This window comes from Netta rufina (assembly GCF_964035555.1).
Source record: "Netta rufina genome assembly, chromosome: 3".
NCBI lineage: Eukaryota > Metazoa > Chordata > Aves > Anseriformes > Anatidae > Netta > Netta rufina.
This window is the reverse complement of record NC_140125.1, coordinates 8,695,016-8,719,868: the sequence shown is the minus strand read 5'-3', so window position 1 is coordinate 8,719,868 and position 24,853 is coordinate 8,695,016. Positions and strand designations below refer to the sequence as shown.

The 24,853-nt window shown below is 40.5% G+C and overlaps 1 protein-coding gene across 3 annotated transcripts in view; it reads right to left on the bottom strand.

The window, feature by feature from the left end:
* Window positions 1–1,294: 1,294 nt before the first annotated feature.
* The window catches only part of KIF16B (kinesin family member 16B), a 138,037-nt gene continuing 114,478 nt past the window's right edge, over window positions 1,295–24,853 (bottom strand). Inside the window, exons 26-27 of one of the 3 annotated variants that reach the window (XM_084284584.1) lie at window positions 18,856–18,939; window positions 1,297–2,957 (exon numbers count right to left, since the gene is read on the bottom strand). In XM_084284584.1, the coding sequence (XP_084140710.1) occupies window positions 2,799–2,957; window positions 18,856–18,939 (243 nt within the window). In that variant the 3' untranslated portion in view covers window positions 1,297–2,798. Of the gene's footprint in view, window positions 2,958–18,855; window positions 18,940–24,853 lie in introns of all 3 variants that reach the window. The other 2 variants (XM_084284585.1, XM_084284586.1) reach the window with 2 other exon arrangements.

Here is a 24,853-nt window from a genome sequence, read left to right as displayed (position 1 = left end):
GCCTTTACTTTGTTATTTGCAATGTACACATTTAACGCTGCAGGCCAGATAAACTAGCCAACATAAATTAGCCACCTTATTGGCAGATTTATACCACCAGAGCATCTGGTCCTCCCTGAATTAATCTGTACTGTAGACAGGAACCGAGCACAAGTCGTCTTTTGAACTCCTGTGAAAAATATGAATATTCAACTTTTCACTCGACTTACCTCTCAGTCCAGTTGTGTTTTTCTTTAGCAGGTTCTCCAAATCCAAGCTGACACGAGGCACGTGACTTACCTCTGGGAGCCCTGCGTGCTCAGCCCTTCTCACAGAGTAGTGTTTGCTGTGTGGCATGGCAGTTTCCCTTGTCAGGCGCTGCACTGGCTGCCGCGGGAAAGCACTTGGCACTACTGATGGCTTTTCAGGTAGAAAATCTGCAGAAACTGGTTTTGCACAGCAGATGAAGCAGCCTGCCATTTCTTGCCCTGCCAGGATCTATCACAGCAGCGGCACACAGGAAATAATGCTCCACAGACAGTTATGTAAAATTCAATTTTTAAAACTCTTCAGAATTAATTCTTTACGGTATCACAGTGCAATGAGGCAGGAGGAGGAGGAGCAGGCCAGGCCAGGAGAGACAGAAAAGACTTTCTGGTTTTGCAGTGAGATTTAGGGTCAAAGTTCCCACGCTGCTACAAAACCCAGCAGCATCATGCCCAATTTCTGTCTCTGTGAAGCACTGACATGGGCCATCAGAGTTAATACAGTGAAAATACCAAGCTCCCATTAATGCCTGCAGCAACACCAAAGTCCAGTTACCCAGCCTACCACAGGAACAGGCAGCAAATGCCCAACTTTCTGATTTGGGAAGTGTGAGCAAAGCCAAATGGCAGGCTGAAAGAAGGAAGGGAGCTACAAACTGGAAATGAGGATGTGGCCTCCTGGTCAGGGGGACGATACGTGCACAGAAAGGTGCTGGGAGAAAACGGAGGGGTGCAATACAAGCACAGGGCACGGTGAGGACAGTGAGGTCGGGGTCGGGTCCCTGTTGTTGAAGATGCACTGGTGAAGTTAGCACTCCCACATGGAAGTGCCTGAGGAAGACTGGGAACAGCTGGGATACAGGACGCAAAACCAGTCTGGGAGTCAACAGGTTTGATTGGAATGAGTCACCTAAGAACCTGCGTCCCAATTCAAATTATTACGATGCCTAAGTCCCAAGAGACAGATATTTTAAAGGTATTCAGATAGTCACATATACACAAAGACATTTAAGTCTACCCTGGTATCCCCACTGACAACAGGTTTTTGATGGTTTTGAAATTTTACCTTAATTTTAGCTGTTTTCAGTGAAACAAATCAAAATAATTATAATGCTCTCAAAATTTTAATGATCCATTCTAATCTTTTTTTTTTTTTTTTTTTTTTTAAATTAGAAACACTTATCATAGCAGGCTAGCTTTAGTAATGGAATCCAATTGTCTTTATTCATTGTATTAAATGTAAAGCATTATTGTTCTTATAATTTAGGTCACGAAATAAAAAATTACCAGTGTTGTTGCTTCAGGTTTTAATAACCATTTTCTACAATATGAAATAGTTTGATTACCAAGACCTACTGGTGGTCAGTGATGGCAACTCCCAAATAATGCTTCATACTCCTAAGAAATGGCACACAAAACTTACCTTCCATTATGCGTTTTAATAACCGAAAGCCGCTTTATTCTGCTTTTTATACAACCAATTATACATTAACATGTACATATACCCAATTCCAGTCACAGTGTATACATATTTTTGGATCCGCAGCAATATAAAATGAGTTCTACCTGTATATACATGTGCAAGTCTGAATAAATCCTGAGTAATTTTAAAGTACTGTTAGTAAAATCCTGTAAATTTTAACTGATGCAAATGAAATTGAGGTCTTACAGTGTTATGCTCTTGTGAAGAAGCTGTTTTTCAAAAACAGAAATATAGCGCTTTGCATTAGCTTTATGCATAGCTTTGCGCTCTGTACACTGCACAGTATCCACTTACGGTCCAGGTAATTAGAAAATGTGAAAAGATGCTGACCGCATTCTTCGGTTAACTATTGCTTCCTTTACTTCTTAATTAGTGGCAAGTGATTTATTCTGCTTCATAATAACCAAGTGTGGAAGACTTCTACGGGTTTTAAATGATATTCTTTCTGCTTTATATATTTTGTAAACATTCAAGTCACTCAGGCCCTTAAATTCTTCTGAGAAAAACTATACAATTGTACAGTCAAATACTTATAACATGTGTCCTGGGGAAAAAAAGGAAACAACAGCAGAGTATGAGCATTACCTTAAATGCGACAGTATGCTATAGGGAATCAAAGGAGGCAATGTTCCTGAAGGAGCAACTTGGACAGAAACTGAAAGGCTGCTCAAAAACCCTGTCAGTATGACACACCAGCACAGGCAACATGAGATGATCTCACACGACCATAACAAATTGTCTGAGCAGAAGTGAGGGAAGCGTTCCCACTGAGGAGTGGATCCAAACCCAGCACGTGAGTCAGAACTTTCATATGGTATTAACAGAGCAACTCACACATCAACGTCTGCATACCCCATGCCAGGAAAATGCAGGCACTTCTCATATTAATGCGAAGTGGCAGAGGACAAAAGCTAGCGTCAGGGCGTACGTAGCTGTCTTTAGCAGGAGTTGGTTTGATGCAACTTCTCGGGCATGAAAGCAGATACCCTTTTTTCTTCCCCCTCATTCCGCTCGTACCACGAGTGAAAGCACCAATGTCTGTGCTCCTCTGGCACAAGGGTCCTGGCAAGTTAGCTGGTCCCATGGCTGCTATAGTCAAAAACTCCTTTCCTGAAGAAGGGTGAGAATTCACAGATGGTGTGTTTGGACAGAGTTGACCCCACTTTATCAATGTGCAGTGGAGATGATGGAGATTTCAGCATTGCAGCAAAAAAGCTCCTGAGGTATTTCTGTGGAACAAAATGCAAAATGTCATGATTACAACCACTTCAAAGAATTAAATGAACAGCAATACAAAATAAACAAACAAACAAAAAAATAGACTAAAACAGTATCTCCATGGACTATGAAAAGCCCTTTTAATTACCACCAGCATTGAAATCCATCCATTAAAAATGTCTCCTGACATGTCCACGTTAAGATCAGGAAAAGCAGAAAAAAAAAAAACTATTTCCCACTTGCTTTCCCTGCCAAGCATGCTAACTGTTTTATTCTGCACTCGTGTGACGCTTCTGCTAATCATGACCTGCTAATACTGCTGTCTAGCATTACCAAACACTGCAGCAGGTGCAAGCCTCAAATCTATTCTGCAGGAATTTCACTACATATGGACACAAAAGGACTTCAGAAATCGTTCCCTCATCAAGCCTTTATGAACCCTGCATTGAAAAGGATTTGTTTTGACCAAGGCCATCTGCACAAATATTGTATGACTTCCATAACATTTCAGAACCTAACAGCATCTTTTCACTGAGTTGCCCTCTAAATATTTTTTTTTTTTTTAAGCAGTCTGACACCTCAGAAGCATTCCCCTTCCCAGAAGTTAATATTCACCAACCACTGCGCGACTCGCATCCATTTATATCTACAGAAATCGTGACAGATGTACATTAACACAAAGTTAGCTTTCACCAACCTGATGGGGTTTCCTTCACATATGGGTTGAATTATTACAATCGTTTAACATAGTTTAATAAGCCACGTTTATAACTTTGAACTAAAACACAGTTAGGTAAAATGTTGATCAGATAGGTACTAAAAAAAATAAATTACCGAATGTCACCCAAATAGCTGCATAGGAAATCTCATCTAGAACACAGGAATAATAAACTCCTTTCCTCCGCTACAGACTGACCGCAGAAAAAGATAGCCTGAGAAATTATTCACTAATCCTGGATGCAGCGGGAAGTACATCTATAAGACAGAACGACACGGATATCCTATGAAAAACACCAGGTTTCGTCATTGAATGCAGCAACTTCTGGGTCATGAAAGAGGTTCGTTCAGGAAGCAGTCCTAATTATTCACTTTCTTCTCAAGGAGAATTTCTCCATAATATAACAACCTGTTATCTATTTAAAGTACCTTGGAAACCAGCTGTATTAATATCACAGAAAGCGGGATAACAACAACAAAAAATAGCAGCTGGCACATAAGCTATTCTCTTGGCAGGATTGGTAGATTTTCTTCTTTATTCAGATCTCCCACAGGTTGTATTAATGCTCGTGAACTAAATTCATTACAAAAATGCCTTCAAGATGAATTCCAGCAGACTAAGAGGTAATTTAAAGTGAGCAACAGATGTCATATCGACATTTGTCATAATTAGTTCGCAAAGTAGGGCCCTTTAAAAAAGTCCCAATCCAGTAATGCCTGAAGGATGAATATGGTGGAAAATCAAATGTAAAACAAAGCATACTGTTAGAGTTTTAGCACTGTGCTGAAAAGTTACTGCAGTAATTTCAGTTTATGGCTACTGAAGGCTCAAAGGTACCAAAATTTCTCACCGGAGACATTATAAGACCTATTGCATTCACCTTGGTATGTATGGCCAGATAATTGACTGTCATGCCTTTGCTGTAGAGCCATTATTCATTGTTTTGGCATGATAGCTCTAATGGCAATGAACAAAAAAAAAAAGAAAAAGAAAAAGAAAAATCCCTCTGCTGTAAGCGTGTACTTATCTGACAGGGAAACACTAGGAACAGCAGGTATCCTTATTTTCCTGGATCTGTATGCAAGAGTTGCTCAATGAATATCAGATTCTTTGAACGTGAAGAAGATACTTGGGAAAATGGCAACAAGCAGACCCTACCGGATTATGATGGAATTCATTTTGTAGGAAGGTTCTCAGCCATATGGCTTTGCATTATGTGCTCTTCAACAACCATTTCCGAACAAATTAGCCCTCTTTTAAATCCCATATCTGCATTCGCCCTTCTTTGCAATGCTGATGTGTTAGCACAGCGCAGAGCCGGTGCGCCCTTGACAAGAAGAAGCTGTTGCTTCAGTAAAATTGAGGCTGCTCTGTCCAGATACGTTGGCTAGGAGTTAAGTCCCGTAAGTGGAAAACAGTGATTGATGGCAGAAGCGTTTGTTCTCACAATTACTGGTGTGTATGCCTCTGTTACAGGGCTGCGGCTAGGCAGGAAGGGGGAAGGTTGCTCTGCCCTGCGTGCTGCAGTGTGGACAAAGTCAAAGAGTGTGTCAGGAGAAAAGGAAGAGCCTTCCTTACTGGTGTGTGGAAATAAGCATCCCTAGTTCAGACAGGATAGGCAGAGGATGAGGGTCACAGCAATCAGAGAGAGGGACAGGCACGTCAACACCAAACACTGGCGATGACAGAGAGAAAACTTTCCCAGGGATCCAGGAGGACCTTGGCACAGACTTTGCTGCAACCCAGGAAGCCGCTGGAAGATGCAAGCAAGGCTAGATGAAATGGTCTCCTCTGCTGGGACACAACGGACAGGGGGAGAGCTGTTTTCAAAGCTTTCATATTAAATCCATTTCCAGCAGCAGATACAATTTTTCTCTGTTTACAGAACAACGCTGTTGTTTGTGCTGAGTTAAAACTAGGTGGGATGCACTCTGGTATCTTTTGATGTGTTCCCTTTAAAAGAAAAAAAAAAAGTCTTTGATGCTGGCAAGCTCAGAGTGCCAGCAGAGAAACATGTACAAATTTTATATAAATTAATGCTGTGACATCCTACCTGCACTTCACCAACAGCATCTAAACAGCATCACCCCAGAAACGCAAAGCACCACGTTATAGCAACCCTCCTTTTGCAAGTTATGCATAACTAACTTGGAAAGAAAAACCTAGGTAAATGCTACAAAAATTCCCAAAGTCTTGTCTTACTTGTTTTGTTTGTTAGCCTTTCAGAACTAGTCATTCGTTCTGGATTATTTAGCCTGGTAATCAGTATTCTTCAAAATGCACTTAGGAGTTTAATTTCACTAATAGCGTTCAACCTGCTATGCTGTTGGTTTGCTGGAAAATACCCTAATTACAAATTTGTAAATGTCTCAGTGTGAGGGCACAGGACCCTGGCATTGTAACAGGAATGGAAAATGGGTAACTTAGCTCGTGTTGGTTCCTCAATGTAAGCGCACATCCAGAAACAGCAGTTAAGAGAATGAAAATACTTTTGGCATGTACCAAACTTTTAGAGACAAAAAGCCAGGTGAAAAAAAAAAACCACCTGCAAAATAGGAGAAGCAGTGCTTTTCCTCTCTTGGCATGCATTATATCCTTAATGACCTTTAACTTAAAATTTATGAAAGTCATACCTGCAAATTTTCAACTTGGATTCTGAGTGTTTGGAAACGAAGTAAGACTGGAGAACGGTGCGAGGCCCACCTACAGATTTGAGTAGCTTTCCCTCCAGTTTCATTATGCAAATGGCAAAACGGTAACCATTTTGAAAGCTTATTAAAAATTATTACTTTAATAAGGTTTACTTCTTAAGCAGAAGGCCAGTGATCAGACTTGATCCATCAGCACAGCAAAGTCATTCTAATGATTTTTGCACTACTTCATAATGTGGGGACCTCATAATTTCATACATTTTAATATAAATCTATAACTTAATTTAAAGTTATTAAAGTAGTTATAATCAAAAAGCTTTCTCGAATGTGAAAATGTTCTTATCATCCTTTCAACTGTGGCATTTTGAAGGGGAATTCAGTTCAATGACATTGTTCTCATAATCCATTACAAACAGCGACAGCCTCCGAGACCAATAGCAGAGCTTAGGAAGAATTGGATTTTTCATTAAACTTTGGCTTGTTTAAAAAGTCATCAACTCTGGTACTTCCAGAAAGTGAAAAAATTTTGACCTCTTTTCCCTATTGCAGTTTCTAGCAATTTCCCCCACAAAAACAGTGTCTTAAATTCTTTAAATGTAACACTTCACCATTAGCATAATAAATATCACTAATATTTGACAGGCCTAAAAGCACCACAAACTGGAATCAAGGTAAGCCTCGCAAGGCTTCGGGGATTTTTGAAACAATAGCCTCTTCTCCCCAACCTTCCTTCAACACCTACACATCAATCTGATGGTGAAAATCTTTGCCACAAGGTCACAGAAGGTCGCCAGTGGCAGAGGCAGGAATAATTAACTTGCTCATCTACCTTTGAGCATCAGCTCCTCTCTCCCTTTAATAGAGATGCTAGTTTCTCTTGGCACCAATCACGTAATTATTCTGTTGACTAGTGTTAAGTGCTGCAAGCTTTAAATCAAATCTTGATTTGAATTATTCATAGAGCAGAGCATATGCAGGTACCAACAGCTGTTTTCTATAGGATAGGTACCTGATTGCAAAAAAAAAAAAAAAAAAAAAAAAAAAAAAAAAAAAAGACAGATTGGAGCATATTCCCTGACTCTGAAAAACTGTAGTACGCTACAATTAGTCCCACCGATTTCAAAGGGAATATTCACCAAAGCCTGATATTCCTGAGGAAGAATCTGGCCCCAAACGAGCAGACAGGAGTGTGCTTAGCTGCCAGTCTGCCATCACAAAACCAAAAATCTGCTTGGAGGACAAAGCACGCAAAGGGAGCCCCTTGTCACTGCTTAGATATAAGAGCCTTTGTCTCCTAGGACGGAATTGTTGGACACATGCAAAGGAAAATGAGCGTTTGGGGACTCTTTCCCAAATTAACCAGCTTTCTCTGTTTTAGACAGTTCCACTGGTGTCCTGATGGGAAGAGAGAAAAAAAGACTTCCAGGGTGGTTTTTCAAATACGAAGCGCTAGGGAAACGCCAGCTCTCATCACAAACAACAATCCCTACCAGCAAAGAAAAAAAAGCCTGGCTTAAACGGCCCTGACAGGAGATGGTGTCTCGTGGTGACTTGGGGTTGGCAGAGGGCCCTGTCTGCGGTGATACCATGCACAGCATCTGAAGAGAAAGGATCTTACATCTGCCCAACAGAAATAGGATGCAAACTTCTCATCAGATCTGCTTCTTCCATGGCTTTTTTTTTTTTTTTCTTCCTTTTTCCTTACTGGCAGAAGTTAGAAGGGATCAGCATGCTGCCAGGGGAGGTCAGCTGTGGTTGCATCCAGCTGTACCACAGGGAGGGCGCACAACAAAGGAACCCTTGGCAAAAGGATGGCAAGCTAGGCTAGCGCTGCCTCACTGGGGACACGCACATCTTAAACACCAACAGGACTGGATTATCTGGGTCAGAAGCGGAGGGCAGGAAAGGCCATTAACCAAACTATTGGAAGTTTCTGTAGGAACTGAGTTCCAGGGGACCAGGTTCTCGTATGCCAAATACGCCGACATTATCCAGCGAGGGGTACTCACGCTGTCCAACCCGAGGCATTTTGTCCAGCCAGCAGTCCCAGCCTGCTCCTCCAGGACATGGTTCAGGTCATCACAGCGCAGCTTCTGCCTTGTGTTTGCCACTAAGACGATCTTCCCTTTCCCTTAGGGACGTTCTGAGGCTAACTGGTTAATTAGGTGCGAGTAATTGCCAGCAAAATGCTCTGATTGCTCTCTAAAAGTAGTTTCAGATCCATTTCTGGATTTGTTAAATATGAGCGAGCAGGGAAAGAATTGGCAGACAGCAAGAATATGAAACACAAGGTGCCGTTGCTTTGGAGTACAACAGCATAGAAGTATTGGGGACCGTACGGAGACTACAATTAACATCTTCACCTCCAGCCATTCAAGATTCATTCAGTTCTCCACTCACCAGATATAATTACTCACAAGCGTTTTGGTCCTCTGTGATTTTTTTTTTTGGTTTGCTTTTTGTTTTTGCTTTTTGCTGTTGCTGTATTTAAAAAGAGAAAATGTGGGGCCTCAATTCCTTTTCCCAACAGCTTGACATATACGGTGAGATATCATAACGCAGATCTGAGTACAATATGTGAGCAGGACAGCATATGATATCCTGTATCTCAAGTTATATTTCAGGCCCTGCAGGAAGTACCTGATGTCACCTCTGTACCCGGACACATTCATCTGCCTCGCACCCCCCAGGTCCTTATGTGCAGCTGTGATTTCCTAACAGTGAGAAAAGCCTCAGCGCCTGGGAGACAACCTTCTGCCTAAAGGATCTTTTTGCTGTGAAATATTTGAAACAAAAGCTTCTAAAATGATGACACAATCACCTGGGCCAGTATCTTTTGCAGAAAGACCTTGGAGGCTGGGTTCTCCTTACAAAAACTCCAGTCCTAGACACTGCCAAAGTTCTGCAGAGCTTCCTTGAGGAGTCAGAGATAACAAATGCCTCCAGAATTTATCTGTCCCGTAGGTACCACAGACCTTGTTCTGGTCTCACATGGCTTGTGCGAGCACAAGGAGATTTTTCAGGGGAATGAAGACAAATTCACAAACGTTTAAAAACGACAAGTCACAACTGTTAGTCAGACTATTCGAGGGAGGGTTGTCTGCTTCAGACTGGCAAACATTAATTAGGCTCAGGGCTGGATTAACTGGCTTCACATTATACAAGCAAAGAATAAAGGACTGGCTCGTTTTAATCAAACCCTTACTGTTCACTTTGATTAGGCCTAATCAGAGGCAAGACTGTTTATGGATAACGCCGAGTAGTCAGGCAGAAACGAAGACCTTCCCAATCAGCATCACCCCTCCTGTATTTGCATCCCTTACACATACAACTTCCACCCCACCCACCACCAATTTGCCCCCAAAACAGAAGCACACCCCTGTTAAACTTACAGATGCCTCCCCGAGGGACTCCACTGTAATGTCCTCCTATCGATGGAAGAAAGAAAACCTGAAAGCCCAGGAGCAAGTGCTGCTGGAGAAGCAGCAGCTGAGCAGAGCAGCTGCCCAGGGAGCAGAGCATTGCTGCAGAGCAGGCAGCAGGGTTCAGCTGGAGATGCTTCCAAAGAAACCAGCGTTCAGGGGGTTCTGCCCAGGGAAGTGGTGGAGTCACCATCCCTGGAAGTCTTCAAAAGACGTTTAGATGTAGAGCTTAGGGATATGGTTTAGTGGAGGGCTGTTAGCGTTAGGTTGGAGGTTGGACTCGATGACCTTGAGGTCTCTTCCAACCTAGAAATTCTGTGATTCTGTGTGATTCTCTTAGCACAGAGAGCATGAGTACGGCAAATCAAGTTGGGTCTTTGTTTTAATAAGCTAGCAAATATCTTGCCAATTTGACTGTGCTATGCATATGTAAACTCTTAACTTGTTAGACCCAACTTGTTTGTTAAGGAGCTAGATAGGAGGAGATAAGTCTGAATGACTAAGTGCTGGATCTATAAAAATAGGATATTCCTTTGATAGCGAAGAGTTTAGCCGTCGCTTTTGTTGGAGCTACAAAAGTGAACTATGGAGAGTTGTGTTCTTGGCTCCTGTAAGTCACTGCAGTGCCACCACTGCTGCAGCAACCCGTGCTGGCAGCAGACTTAACCCAGAGCTGAGAGTGAAGCAGCAACACTACTCACACCACCCTCTGGGCATGGTTAGAGGTACCTCAATGGCTTTGGAACTAAGCTGGTAAGAATCAAGCTCTTCCAATAACCTAAATTCCAATTAAAAACAAACCAAAACCAAAACCAAAAACAAACAAACAAAAAAACACCCAAGACTAGCCCCTTGGAAAATTCTCCCTGTTCTTATGCACAGTGCTTTGCAGACTCCTTGAAGCAGGGTTACAGTTTCCTCTCTAGCCATCTAGGTGAGAGCAGATTTTATCACTACAGCTCCAGAAGCGTTAGAGTGCCACTAAAATTTAACTTTACCCAGGGTGGCACTGGAATTTACTTGAATGCATACACCTTTTTGAATTTTTGTAACGCACAGGCAATCCGAGAGATGCCAGTTATGATTCAAGGTGAAATTGCTCTCCTAGGTTTTCAAAATCTAAACTATTCATTATAGCTATTTAGAGCATTTTTCTGTGCAAGTCTAATGGCATGAGCACATTATGTTGAATTACTATTATGCTGCATCAATTGAATTAACTGCTGAAGTCAGTCCACATTCCAAATTACAATCTTATTCTACCTGAAATTCATTTAAAATCCACAGGACTTAATATTTCTTACAACGTCTGCATGCTAAAAGCTTACATTCATGGGCTTTAAGTAGCCCCAATGAAAACTGAATTGTAGGCTGGAAAAAAAAAAAAAAAAAAAAAAGGAAGCCAGCAAGGACTATGATTTACAGGTGCTCCATCAGCTTGAGTCTTCTTTTGGAAGTAAACGGCCTGGCTAGTGAAGGAAAACAATCTTTTCTCCGGAGCGCAAGTCAAAACAAGTCCTGTCAAAATCTATTCAGAAAGAATAACAACACAATTGATTTTACCACGCATCCCCGGGCCAGCAGTGACAGCGTGTCATCTGCTGGAGTGGCCTTGGCAAACAGCTACCAAAGCACTTGACATGCATCACCCTCTGCTTCCTTTGGTGAAGTCAGATGCTGGAGGATGACTGATATGCTTGCTTTGAAAAGGGATAGCACCGAGTTCAAGCCAGTGTCCTTGGTCGAGCACTCCCTTTATTCATCTACTCACATCTGGAGGTGGGGAGCCATTACTGGAGACCGATCAAGGTGCACCACTACAAAAAGTGATTTGTAGCAGGACGTTGGGAAATTTATTCAGAACTAACAGTAAAACACATTGTGATGCAGAGCTAAACTAGAGTTCAAGCTATATTCTGTCACATATCCTGAACTAAATCATGTGGGTGGCGTCCCTGCCTATGGCAGAGGGGTTGGAGCTAGATGATGTTTAAGGTCCCTCCCAGCCCAAGCCATTCTCTGATTCTATCATCAACATACCTTCTTATTTTTCGATACTCTAAAGGGAAAGAAAAACAGCCTGTGAGTTGCATACATCCTATTTAATTCTTTATTTGAAACACAGATGAACATTTTATCATAAAAGATCCAGTTTTTGAGGTAGGGACCTGAAGTTATGCATCTAAAGAAAGAAATACCAAAGTTATTGTAAGGGGGTATGTACACTACATGAGAGTTACCTCTAGCAAACTCTGCAAAACAGGATTTCAGACCTGATCTTGAATGAGCCGACAAGTTTGAGCAAATGAGACCAAGGGGCTGCTTATGCTTCGTGTCCCTCTATGTCCAGCAGCCTGTTGAACAGAGCTTGAACTGAACACAATTAGAAAACAATCCCAAGCTTTCACTTCTTCCAAACTATCGTTTTTCTCTTCTATTGCTATTATACAACTAGCCTTTTGCATTTGCTGTCATCCTGGCTGAGATTCTATGGTTTTTAATCAAAGTAAGATTTTATTGGTATGGGATCAGCTGCTGACACATGCAAAGTCCTAATCTCTACTTATTTATATGTAGAGAACGTAATCAATGAGTAAAACTAAAATCATTATTCACTTTTTGAAGCCAACACAGCCTTGCACAAGAAGCAGTGACACCCAAAACCAGATGAAATGAAATGCTTTACTGCTGAAAGCTTCTACAGCTGCTCTGTGAGGGCTGCCACTTCAAAGAAGAGGAGCCAGGTGCCTTGAGCAGTCCCGATGACGCACTGAAGGCCACGAACCCAACATGGGAAATTGTTCTCGAATGGTTAACTGCAAAGTTTTACTACCTGCAGGCAAGGCAAGACTTCAGTGTTGCTGCTGAGAAGCAGAGAGTTTTGTTTAAAAATACTTTTAAACAGTTACTAGAGGTTATGAAAGGCTCTTGGTGCAAACTAACTATACCTAATCCAGTAAATTGTCCTTGACGTGGATTTCATATAACTGATATTCACCATTTGGTCCCCTTCCCCACACACTTGTGCTCTTCTCTTTGTGGACAGGTCTATGCTCTTTCTTCCTGTGCTCCTATTACATCCTCTTACATTCCCCTGTTTCTCCGCTGGGAAATTAAAATCATCACTCTAAGATGTAGCATTCTGTACTTCAGACCACGGCTATGAAACAACCTTCTCAAGGATTATCAAACGCTGACATTTGCAGCAGTCTGCTTTTGCAATAGCAGTCGTATGGTATGCAGCCATATCTCTAACAAAAGGACAAGCTTCCTTTTATCTTTCAATGATTATCAAATACATTTTGCATGCTTTCTGAAGTCTGTCTCATTGAGATGCTTCGAAGACCAGTATTTACAACTGCACTGTCAGAGGCAAACATGCAATCTGCAAGAGCCAGGCTGGTGAGCAGCTGGCTTTAAAGCTCTTTTAAAAAGCTTTGGTATTAGGGATGTTGTTGTAAGCTGATACTGGAGTCTAATAATTTCCTTTTAATAATCACTTTGAACTGACACACAATCAGTAGCTTAGAAAGGTCCTTGCGACTGGCGTCGGCGTCAGCATCAGGAAAAATCACACAGAAACTACTGACCTCACCGGACAGGATTTATTTATTTTTCCCATAGAAGTTCCAATTCACCTGGAACTAGCATGAAGCCAGTTGTCTCAGCTAAACAGGTTAAGGCATGGACTGTGAAACAAAGGCTGGTGGGACGTACTCATGAAGTTCATACTGAATATTCAGATGACAAATCACCTACAGTTTCGTTAAAATGCTTCTGCCCTCATGACTCCATGGAAAACCACAAAGAAATGAGGACTTAAACTGGCTAGAACATACTCAGTGTGCCCAAATTTGTGGACAAGTATTTTGAGATGTTTTCTCAAATATCTCTTTTTCTGGTTGCCACTGAGGTGTTAATTCTGAAACAAGTAATACATTTAAATGACAGCAACAAATTCATGTTTGATGTGTGTTTTCCTTAAGAACTAGATTCTTGGAGTCATGCAAAAATAGCAGAACCCACTTCAAAGGGAGAAGATGGAGAGGCTAGCTTCAGAGCTGTGTATAGAAAACCCTAGAAATTATCACCTTCAAAGGAAGGTTAAAAACACGTTAAAAACAAAACAGAGCATTTGGCCTCTTAAGTTAAAGAATCATAATTTGGAAGCTTAATTTTGACCAGAGGAAACAGCAATATTTCTGTTCAGTGCTTGTGATGCTTTCACCAGCCAGTTCTACAGCTTGGAGAGGATAATTGAATTATGCAGTTCATACAAGATTTATTTCTGCCTCTTGCATTAACACCTCTCATTGATAAACTCATCATCAGACCCCAGAAAGTTACGAGGTTAAGGACAATTGTATTATTAATTTTAAATAAATCGAGCATGTCAATCTTTTAAAGAGATTCAAAGTATTAAAAAAAGGCAGAGACAATGCCAGGAAGATGTATGTGCTCCTTCACAACTCAAAGAGGATTTGCTTTACCCTACTGGCACAGGTGGACTTACTTTCATTCCCTGAGCTCCACAAGGAGAAGCACAAGGAAAAACACCTCCTACCAACCATTGTGCTGTCTGCTGGTGCATCCCCAGTCAGGGATTTTGCCTCTTGCCCCTTGCTGTCGGACAAACATACCCGAGGAAACGCAGCAGTGGGGATGAATAGTGCAAAACAACAGAGGAGACAGGCTGAGGTTTGAGTTGTGGGGTTGTTTTGTTTGCCTTTAAGCAACAGCCTGCTGGAATTTTGTCAGCTTAACAATCGTGCTCTTCTGAGTACACTGATGGAAGCAAGACTAGAAAAGAAGGTTAGCGGGCCCATGGCTAGAAGACTTCTGAGTAAGGAGTCAGGAAACATGACCCCATCTGTTATGTCAGCTCAGACAGTTACTTGTGCAGTTTTCCTGGCTGCACAATGGTTGAACAGGGCTAATACTGACCTTCATTACTACTACAAAGCATGAGCCCAAGAGAAGAAGAAAAAATAAGCAGGGGAATGATTATGATACAAAAATGCAGTGTCCAGGGCAGTGGGGATTTCAGGAAAACTTTTTACTGTCATCCACAGATCTAGTAACTCCCCCAGTAATAAAAGATATTCTGCAGACAAAATGGAAACAGATACCTTCATTGAATTATCTCTCTCCTGTGACATGTGCTTCCTTTACAAAGTTTTTGCTTATAAACTAGAAAAGGAGGTATACATCTGATTTCATCAGGGTAAAAAAAAAAAAGGATCCTATATCCTTATTTACCGGTTTCTAATTGCATGAAAGGATAGATACACACTAACTTCTACTCATTAACTTTAATCAAAAGAATTCTTGGCTGTTTCATTTAAGGCGGATTTAATCAAGCAAGGTTGGCTCTGAAGTGAAATTACAGTCTTTAGACTGTGGAACAATTAATTTAGAGTTTTGCCCTGCAACAGGTCCCTGATGAAATACTAAATTAATAGATTGCAACAAGGCTCTTAGGATAGGTGATTTTAAACATAGGTTAGGTGCTTTCTCTCGTGATATATAGGTGAAAACCCTGTGCCAACTTGCCTATTACTTTTCAAAACCTCTATGGAAATATAAGATATTGGTCAAAAGACTTTATGTTATACCTACAAGAACCAAAGCAAAAGTTTTTACATTGCAAATATGTATCACGCTAGAGATCAAAGAGTTTTTTCTCTCCAGGTTCATCTCACACACACAAAAAAATATGCATAAGGTGCTTTCTTACCAACAACGTACTGTCAAGCTTTCGGTTATTAAGCATTTTTACCAGCTAGGATAGAAAGGATAAACGAATAACTTAATGTTTTACCTAAACTTCGCATTTATTGTGATTTTGAATCACAACCCTCGTAATCTGGGAGTCTTTTACTCAAAGTAATGTCATACCTGTTACAATACAGTAATACACCCACTTTCGAACTAAAGCTGAAACAAGGTAATTTACATGGCAATCTTAAAAATAAAATAAATAAATAAATAAATAAATAAATAAAGCAACAGCCCACCAGCAGCACCCAATACACTCTTCCCCATTCTAGCTGCACTGAGCAGTGCCACAAAAGCCCTCCTGCTATTCTCAGGACTTCTGCTCCTCTTGTGGCTAGAACCCAAGGGGTGCAGTGTAGGAAAAAAAAAAAAAAAAAAAAAAAAAACAACTTCCTAAACTGCTATGGGTCCCACAAAGGACATTTTGGGCAAATGATTTTATAATTAGGCACAAGAAAATTTTCCCTGACTAGACCCAAAGAGAGGCAATTACAGTAGCTGCTTAGATGTGTGCAACAGAAGTAGTTCTCTGCTGTACATTTAGCTAATTTTGAAGAGTAGTTTTGCTCCTACAACTCCCAGTCTAACCGCCTCATTTTCCCAGATCAGACTGTGAGTTGCAATTTAGACTTGACATAAGGAGAAGAGCCTACGAGACCATTTCAGTAACCAACTGCTCAATTCAGCACACACTTTAGACGGGCTGTTGGACTGAAATGACAGCCTTGGTTGTTTCATCCCTTAAAGAGGTGCACATTGCATCTTGAAATTTCATTTATGTGCGTGCTTGGAAAAAATGTAGATTAGAAAAAGAAACTGCTGTTCCTCAGGGGATGCTGCTCAGGAATGCGCTGGACTAGTCAAAGCTGTTCTATCCCACTCCAAAGTTAATCTAAAAAGTCCGGGAAAAACAACACAAAGCTCATTCAAGATATGCAAAGATCTAATACAGAAACTGGAAGAGGAGATTAATTTCTTTATCGTCCACCACAGAGATGACAGCTCTACTAATGATCCTACAACATGGAACATTTGTTCAGAGCACTATTATTAGACTGATATTTGTCAGATTGCCATGTATTTTTAGTCAATAAGGTCAGCTCAGACTTCAGGTAAGAACATACAGTATTTTTTTTTGGTCTAGAAGATGGGCTTTGCTTTTATTAAAAGTGCTGTATTACCTCATTAGCTCTTGCCTAACCATGGGAAACAATCAAATAAGCTTTTATACCACATAAAATTACTAGAATAACATCACCTGCGAGGCTTGCAAACCATTGCATAGTGTTTACAGCAAATCAAGGCACAGAATGGGGTATGAAAGCCAACTGAATGCATACTAGCCATGTTTCAGCTCATTATCAAGGTCTGACTTCCTCACCCTTTACCTGATCCAATTTCCACATGAGAAATGTGCCCTGTTCAAAAGGCCAAGAGACCATGTCCCTTATAAAGGCAATCCATCCATTACTACTTTCAGGTTAGTCTACTGAAACATGCTCAAAGTTCATTCCAGACTGAAAATGATGAGAAAGCAACAGATGGCATTTTAAATAGAATCGGTGCCTGTGCTATAGTACCCTATCACACATTCTCTGTCTGCCAAATAGTTTCCCAGTATAATTCAAGATGTGCTTTGAGTCTTCTAAGACTTCATGGGAAACAATCACTACTTAGGTGGTTTCTTCCACTGCTTTGCAAGGAGGCTGCAGTTATGTTCGCTGAAACTCACCAGCTACCGACCTTCAGTGCAAAGCCAGAGCAAACTACTGCAAAAATGCACAACGAAAGAAAGAATAAAATACCAGGAGCAGAGGTCCAAACATCAGGCATTTTTGCTATTTTCATGAAATGACGACAAGCTTATTGCATCAAATTCCTCATGGCAGGAATGGTAATATTTACTTGGCTCCTTGTCCTCTTAATACAACTTTCTCTTGACCACTGGAGATCTTGAGTTTCTCCAATGCTGACTGATTTGCCAAGATTACTGAATGGTATGGCCCAGTGTACTACCTGGCATATGGCAAAACATATTCATGTAAACAGTGCTCATATATTTTTATTATAGTATTCGCAAAATATATAGGCAATACAGTTCTAAATGACTTCGCTAAAATAGATACAACTTAATGTAAAGCTAAAAACTGGCTACATAGAGAGCCATAAATACTACATGACTGTGATCAAAGCATCACTCTACACAGCAGTTTTAACATTCAGAAACATTACAATAAAGTCGGTTAGGAAATCAATGAAAGGTCAGAAAGATTAAGGGATTAAATTTCTTACTGGTACAAAAATATGCAAACTGAGTACTAGACGGGAATGCGGCCATGCCTTTATGCCCTCTATGGAGGACATGAAACAAAAAACAGATTACATTTTGTGCTATATGTAAGACAGCCTCACATCAAAAGTCAGTGGGAGGATGTTTTGTTTTTGGATCAAAGAAAAGGTGAAGTACATAGAAAAAATCAAAACATGCCAGAAAATATCCCAGTTGGAAGCAATCTACTTTTATATTAATTTCTCTAAAGCTCTACTTAATGCTATTTCAGCCCTACAAAGAAAGTAATTCTTTATGACTTGCATGATCAGGTTATCCCCATGTGGCTACAAAATAGTTGTGGGGTATATGGTTTAGTCTTTGTTCCCGCCTATTCTTCTTTCCCAAAACCCCACCTGCTGCCCCCGGGCTGCAATAATACGCGCATTAGCATGGATATATAAAGACCTAAAGTGCGATAGGAGTCAAAACTGTGCCATCCACACAGCACTGTAGAACAAACAAAAACCCCAAACCCTCACTCAGTAACTCTGTCCACCATAAAATTAAGCTTTAAAACTAATTCAAAGAAAAAAAAAAAAACAAAACACTCCAAGCTGGGTTACAAAATAAAGCTCAGAGATGCCTAAATATCGCTTTCCTTCTGTCATGAGATATTTGGATATAGTAACCATGATAAAATAGTAAATCTTCAGATAACAAATCGCATTTAAAGCAGCAAGTTTTTTTTAATCTCGTCTTGCACAGAGACCATCTGTCTACAGTGAACACTTACCTCATCCGCAACCTTTCCCTACTAAATAAATGTACCTCCTGTGAACATCTCCGAAGAGTCGCTTTTTTCCAGACTAGGATTAATTTTTTTAAAAGGCATGTTTCATTACTTTGCAATCTACTGCTGCCATCTCCTGTGTTAAATGAAGCAGCAAGTAACTTCATACTTACAAGTAGGCTATTTAACTACGACCGTCCGGGAATGGTTTCTGTTGGTCAAGCAGATAGTACTCCACCTAAATACACTTCAGAAGGCTGTGAGAAAGATGCCATTACCTCTAAGTGACTCCGTCTTTCTGCAATCACTCGTTCATCCTTGTTTCCAAAGAGCTTCTTCGGAGGGAATTCTAAAGTAGCAAGCTAGAAGATATTAAAGGATGAATTGGCATCATAAATGACAGGTTAAAATGAGAAAATTCTCTTCAAAACTACAAAGCGTCTGGAAAGAAGAAAAAGCCAAATATTCATGAGCTACAGTATATGCTATTAGCAAATACCCCATTATACATTTTTACCGACAGTATTATGATCTAGTCTGTAGCACAGCTAAAATAACAACACATTTTGTTCATACGTGAGTGACAGAAAGCAAATTTGGGAATTAGACTGTCACATTTACGAAGTTGCAAATTGAATCTAATGTTTTAACACCTACTAAGAAGGTAGAAAGATCTCTTCAGGAAGTTTTATTTTATTTTATTTATTTTTTATTTTTTTAAAGACTGCATTCAGTCTCTTAAAAACTGTGGTCTCCAATTGTATCGCCATTTCATTTGTTCATCTTTTCTTATGTTAGATCATAAATGTAACATCCTTGCATTTAAGAACTATCACTGAAGTACACCCTGGAATGCAGCACGGCTAGATGCCAGCTGACACCTGCGCACAACCTGAGGGACCTCCATGGTTAAACCACGACAGCTTCTTTCACAACAGGGACGGGCTAACAGCACGTACACCCACTGTGATGGCAGCTCAGATGATAGCAAGAGGGACTTCCTGAGCCATAACTCAACCAGAGCTCAATTGCATTCAAATGGATGTCCAGGCAGGAAGGGGATAGTTTAATTTCTAAAGAGAACCCACATGAACAAACAAAATCCTATTTATCACAATAAAAATGAAAAGAAGGCAGGAGCAGAACATCTAAAAATGACTGTCCTTTTAGGAGTTCAACACAGAGGTGTGAAAAGCTATTTTTCCATTTCTTTTTTATTCCATAGGAACTGTAACAAGCCGCTCTAGTAGAGGAGAGAGCAAGGGAACTTTATTCCTTTCTTGTATATCAGCAAACAAAACATTTGAACTAATTCCAGCCAGCTATATCTGGAAAACATACACACAGCTCAACAGTCGGTAACACATACCAATGAACTTTGTCTGCTAAACCACTGCTGCTGGGAACGACGTACAAGAAAGCAAGTCCTCTCCACGTAGTCCGTGTTTGCATTTTAAGGCAGTTGAAAACAATTTCTTTCTAGCTTTTATGGTATAAGATGGAAATATGCAACCTTACAGTGCTATTGCTGGAGTTGTTTTGCAGGCAGAACCCATGTGTAAAAAATGCCTCTTGCATGAATTCCCCAGGCTATCTCATGATATTGAGATAATAAACAAGATGCATCATTTTCTAGTATATCAGCACATAGAGGACTGTAGAGAGTCTATGGCTGGTTACAAGGAGCAGAAGGATACCGAATTAAATGAGGAGCTTCATCGTTAATGTTGAATGTAACCATTCTTTAAATACAAAGGAATTCTGCAATACAAATAATTTATTCCCACTGTCTGGTTCAACTCTGACTTGGATAGTTTTATAGAAGTGTCTAGACATCTTCAAATGAGCGATATCAAGTGATGTGGGGCACCAGAAGAGATGTCTGTTCTGCATCAGTCTTGCCAACGTGCCCCAATTATATTTCTCAAGTTTTTCCAATCATATTCTGCTCTGTGTGCCTGCTTCTTCATGTTGGCAGGACAAGCAGTACGCAGCCAAATAGTATCCTGTAATTATGTCCTTGGGACTTACTTTCACTGCATTACTCACTCCTTAACCTATTCAGAAATATAAGTGCTAATATTTTCAAGGGCTTCAAAATCCCACCCCTGCAGAAATTATATTTTATTAAGTAGTACTGAATCATGTAACTGCTAGAAACAAACAAGGTAAAACAACTGCCACCACAATCCCCTCCTGGCTCTAGGAAGACTGTTTTTGAATTTATTTACTAATAAATACTTTATTTATAGAATTTTAAAATAGTGTCTGTCAAGAAAAGGCCAATTTGCACAAATGAAAAAAAGCTACTGCTACCACTTCCTCAGACATACTCTGTAGAGCCAAAGCAAGGTATCACATCTGAAACCAAGACTGATTTCTATATCTAAATTAAGTTTGATTTTAACAGGTTTTGGGGGACTACTTCAACAAAACTTTGGGATGGGCAACGGCCTTTGAAGTATTTTCCAAAGCTGTTAGCTTTTTGAATATATTTTAGGAGAAAAATGGTTAGTTGTATTTTCTAAAAACAGCCAGGTGTTCAAGGCCAGGCTGGATGGGGCTTTTGGCAGCCTGGTCTAGTGTGAGGAGTCCCTGCCCATGGCAGGGTGGTGGAACTGGATGGTCTTTGAGGTGCCTTCTAACCCAAACCATTCTGAGATTCTATGAAACTCATTCTCACAAAAGTCGCTGGTCACATAGATTTAATGTTTCTTAATTCCCAAATCGCACCGATGCATAAATCTTTAAAACCAAGACAACAAAATTCCATTACCACAGACAAATTTAATACTTAAAAGACAGGCCCCAGCCAGTAAACCCGGCTCTAAAACACTTCAAGTTACAACTGAACCTAAATGAAAATCATTTTTTCATTATTCTGGTCCAGATGTTGACCAGCAATTTGATCTTGGAGAGTTATATGCAGCAAAAACTTGCCATCCAGGTCAGAATGCCTCTGTGCCAAACTGTATTTGCAACACGTGTGTATGTTACTTATGTCTGTAATACTCACATGTACAGAGTATACCTATGCACATACATGTATGTACCTGGAAAGATTTTACATCCTGCACAGGACATGTTACAAATAACCAATTATCTACTGCAGTAACCATTTCTGTGTGGGCTGGATGCAGAAGGCACACCACCTCGGGTCTGCTGGCGTAACTCCGTGTCCCTGCTTGGCTGCTTTGTCTTTCTCAAGGGTTCTCTGGCTCTTCTCTTGGCCAAACTCTTGGCAGTTGCTCATCACACAAACGAAACGCAAGCCACTTCTGTCATACGCCAGATGACCTCCCAACTGCATGGCAGCAAAACCTCCAACCGTAAACTTCATCATAATTTCAGCAGCCCCTGGAAGCTCTGAATTGTTCCAATATGTCCTACTCTGCTCTATGCCAAATACCACACGAGATACAAAAGCAAATGCATTCTCTAGAATACACTGCAAACTTAATTTTCCTCATTTGCTATTACAGCAGAAACTGTCAGACTGCAGAGCCTAATACCCATCAAAACAAAAAGGAGACATCCAAAACTCTCTAGGCTCTAATTTCAGGCTGTCCAAATGCTTAAGCAGACATCACAGCACCAGTTTTCACCCAGTTCACAGTCTGAAAATTATCTTTGCAACATAAGAACCAGAACTGTTTGTACAGCAATGTGGATTATGTAATTATGTGGCTGTGTAATTTCACTGTCATAGGAAGCTGATCCATTGTAGTATATTTATATAAAAATACTATATTAATACGTTTACTAGAAGTAACGTACTTTTACGTATGGACCATTGATCTCTGTCAATGTCTTATAAAGTCAGTCCTTCAGCGTGAGGGAAAAATACTTTGGTGCAAGAGTTCCAGAAATATGCAGTGTTTATAAAAATGTTCTCATCTTGTCGTAATTTTCACTTATAAAAGAACAAAAAAGCAGTCCAGTAATATGAATATATTGATGCAATGATAAACGTTGCCATAATTTTCTATAAATATTCTCTACCATGATGTGCCACTTGACAGGAAGACTCAGAATATGAAGCAAATTGTGTGCAATTCAGAAAATCAACAATTCAGCTGAAGTTTTTCATACCTCATTCATTTAAGCCAAATCGCAGTAGTGGATATTTCAATAAATTCATCAAATTTTGTTATTAGTAGTGCTACAAAGCCTTCAAGAAGCTACACGGTAACTTCAAATGAAATTACCATTGCTACAGGTAATACACACAGCACAGTACGTGATCAAATTGCATTTGTTCGTACTACTTCAGTATGTACGATATATGCAGGTATAGATTTTGCACAGAGATGTTTGCCTCAGCTCCAACACTAAAAGAATTTCACATTCTCCAGATTCAGAGGTATAAATTATTCTTTTTCAAATTAAATGACCACGTACCCTCTGGCTCAAATGTACTCTTAAAGGGTCACATCTTGACTAAGAGATGAGGGTTTTGCAGAAATATAAAGCGTAACTGTGGGACACTACAGGTGGTAAGGTAAATTATTCTACTTTCCTGAAATTTCTGAAGCATGCCCCTCCTCTCCCAGCCTGCCTCCCCCCTTCCTGCAGGGGCAATGAAAGTGTTTGGCAGTCAGTTTTTTCCTTCAGTTTGGATGTTTTGTCATTTTTCTAGGGCTGCTGATGAGGTGATGTGTATTCTGTCAGGGGAAATTAACAGGCATATTCCCCAGCTTGACAGGAACAGTGAGCTAGAATGATTTCCCGAGAAGCTTCTGCATGTAGTATGCAAGATTTTTAATTTTTGTTTTGGCTGCAGAAGCATTTCCCTACCACACTTAACTACAGCATCACAAATTGCATTATATAGAAGCTAGTGGGCACATGCATGCATACACGTACCATGGGCAAAAGTGGGACTACCCTTAGGCTCCAAATGCAAAAAAAGATAATGTTTTAAAATAGTACGGAGAGACCTTAAGACTGCATATCAGCACTCTTAATGTCTTTTAGGCATCGAACTTTTTACAGTTAATGATGTTTATCCTATCTAGCAATTGTTGCTAGGCAGTAGCAGACTTCAGGAGAGGCAAACAGTCATTTGCAATTTATTCCCTAATTTCTTTTTAATAAATAAAGGCTGTGCTTTATTTCTGGTCTTGTATTACTTGGGGGCATGTTATTTGTCTGTGTCTCAGCAACGTCATCTCCAAGAAACGATGCCTACCTACCATGATATAGTATTTGTGAGATTAATGCAATCAACTTTAGACAGTCCCAGGTCCAATCCTCCAGTCAAAGGTGCTTCAGACCAACCAGGTATTATCCTAGCAAATCACAGATTATTCGATTCCTGTATTGCTCTCACATTTCAGCCAAGAGACCGGTTTTAACTAGGTTATCAGCAAGCCTTTAATGCTGGTAAGAGTAGCTGGCAGAACAGCAAGTGCCCTTTCTTTAGTCACCTGTATTTTCTTACATACAACTTTTAAGATTCACCTAATTCTGGCAACAGCATTGTTGCTATTTAACCTGGCAGCTCAGCACCATGCACCCCAGTGGGATGGGGGAGAGTCAGAAAAAGGGTAAAACTCTTGGGTTCAGATAAAGACACCTTAATAGCACAGAAAAGGAAGGGAAAAAAATAATAATGATGAAACAATACACAAAACAAGTGATGCCCGGTGACAGATGATGACCCGCTGACGGATGCCCAGCAAGTCCCCCTGAGAAGCACTCACCTGTCCCCAAGCCATCCCCCCAGTTTAATTGTTCAGGTGGATGCTGTGTAGTATGGAATATTTAGCATGGGCTGGTGTGGACCAGTTGGGGTCACCTGTCCCATCTGTGTCCCTTCCAGGCTCCTTTTGCACCCCCAGCCTCCTCGCTGGCAGGGCAGCACCAGAAGCCGAAAAGTCCTTGGCTCTGTTTAAGCATGGCTGTGCAACAACCAAAGCATCTGTGTGTTATCAGCATTATTCTCATCCTAAATCCAAAACACGGCACCATACCAGCTATTAAGAAGAAAATTAACTCCAGGACAAGCATATAGCTATAAACACATACGTGGAAGCACAGACTTTTAAGGTAAAACCACACATCTTCATAACCTTCATCTACTGAGCCCCAGAAAAAGATGCAAATTTGGGGACTGGCCTTTTGGAAATCAGGAGAGTACAATTGAAAGCTCTAATACAGTAATAGATTTTGCCTGGGACAGGGAATATTCATTTCACGCTCTTTAGGATACAAAACTGTCAGCAGTATAAGGGTATCCTCTATATTCAGTTGGAAACTCTTCACTGACACTAA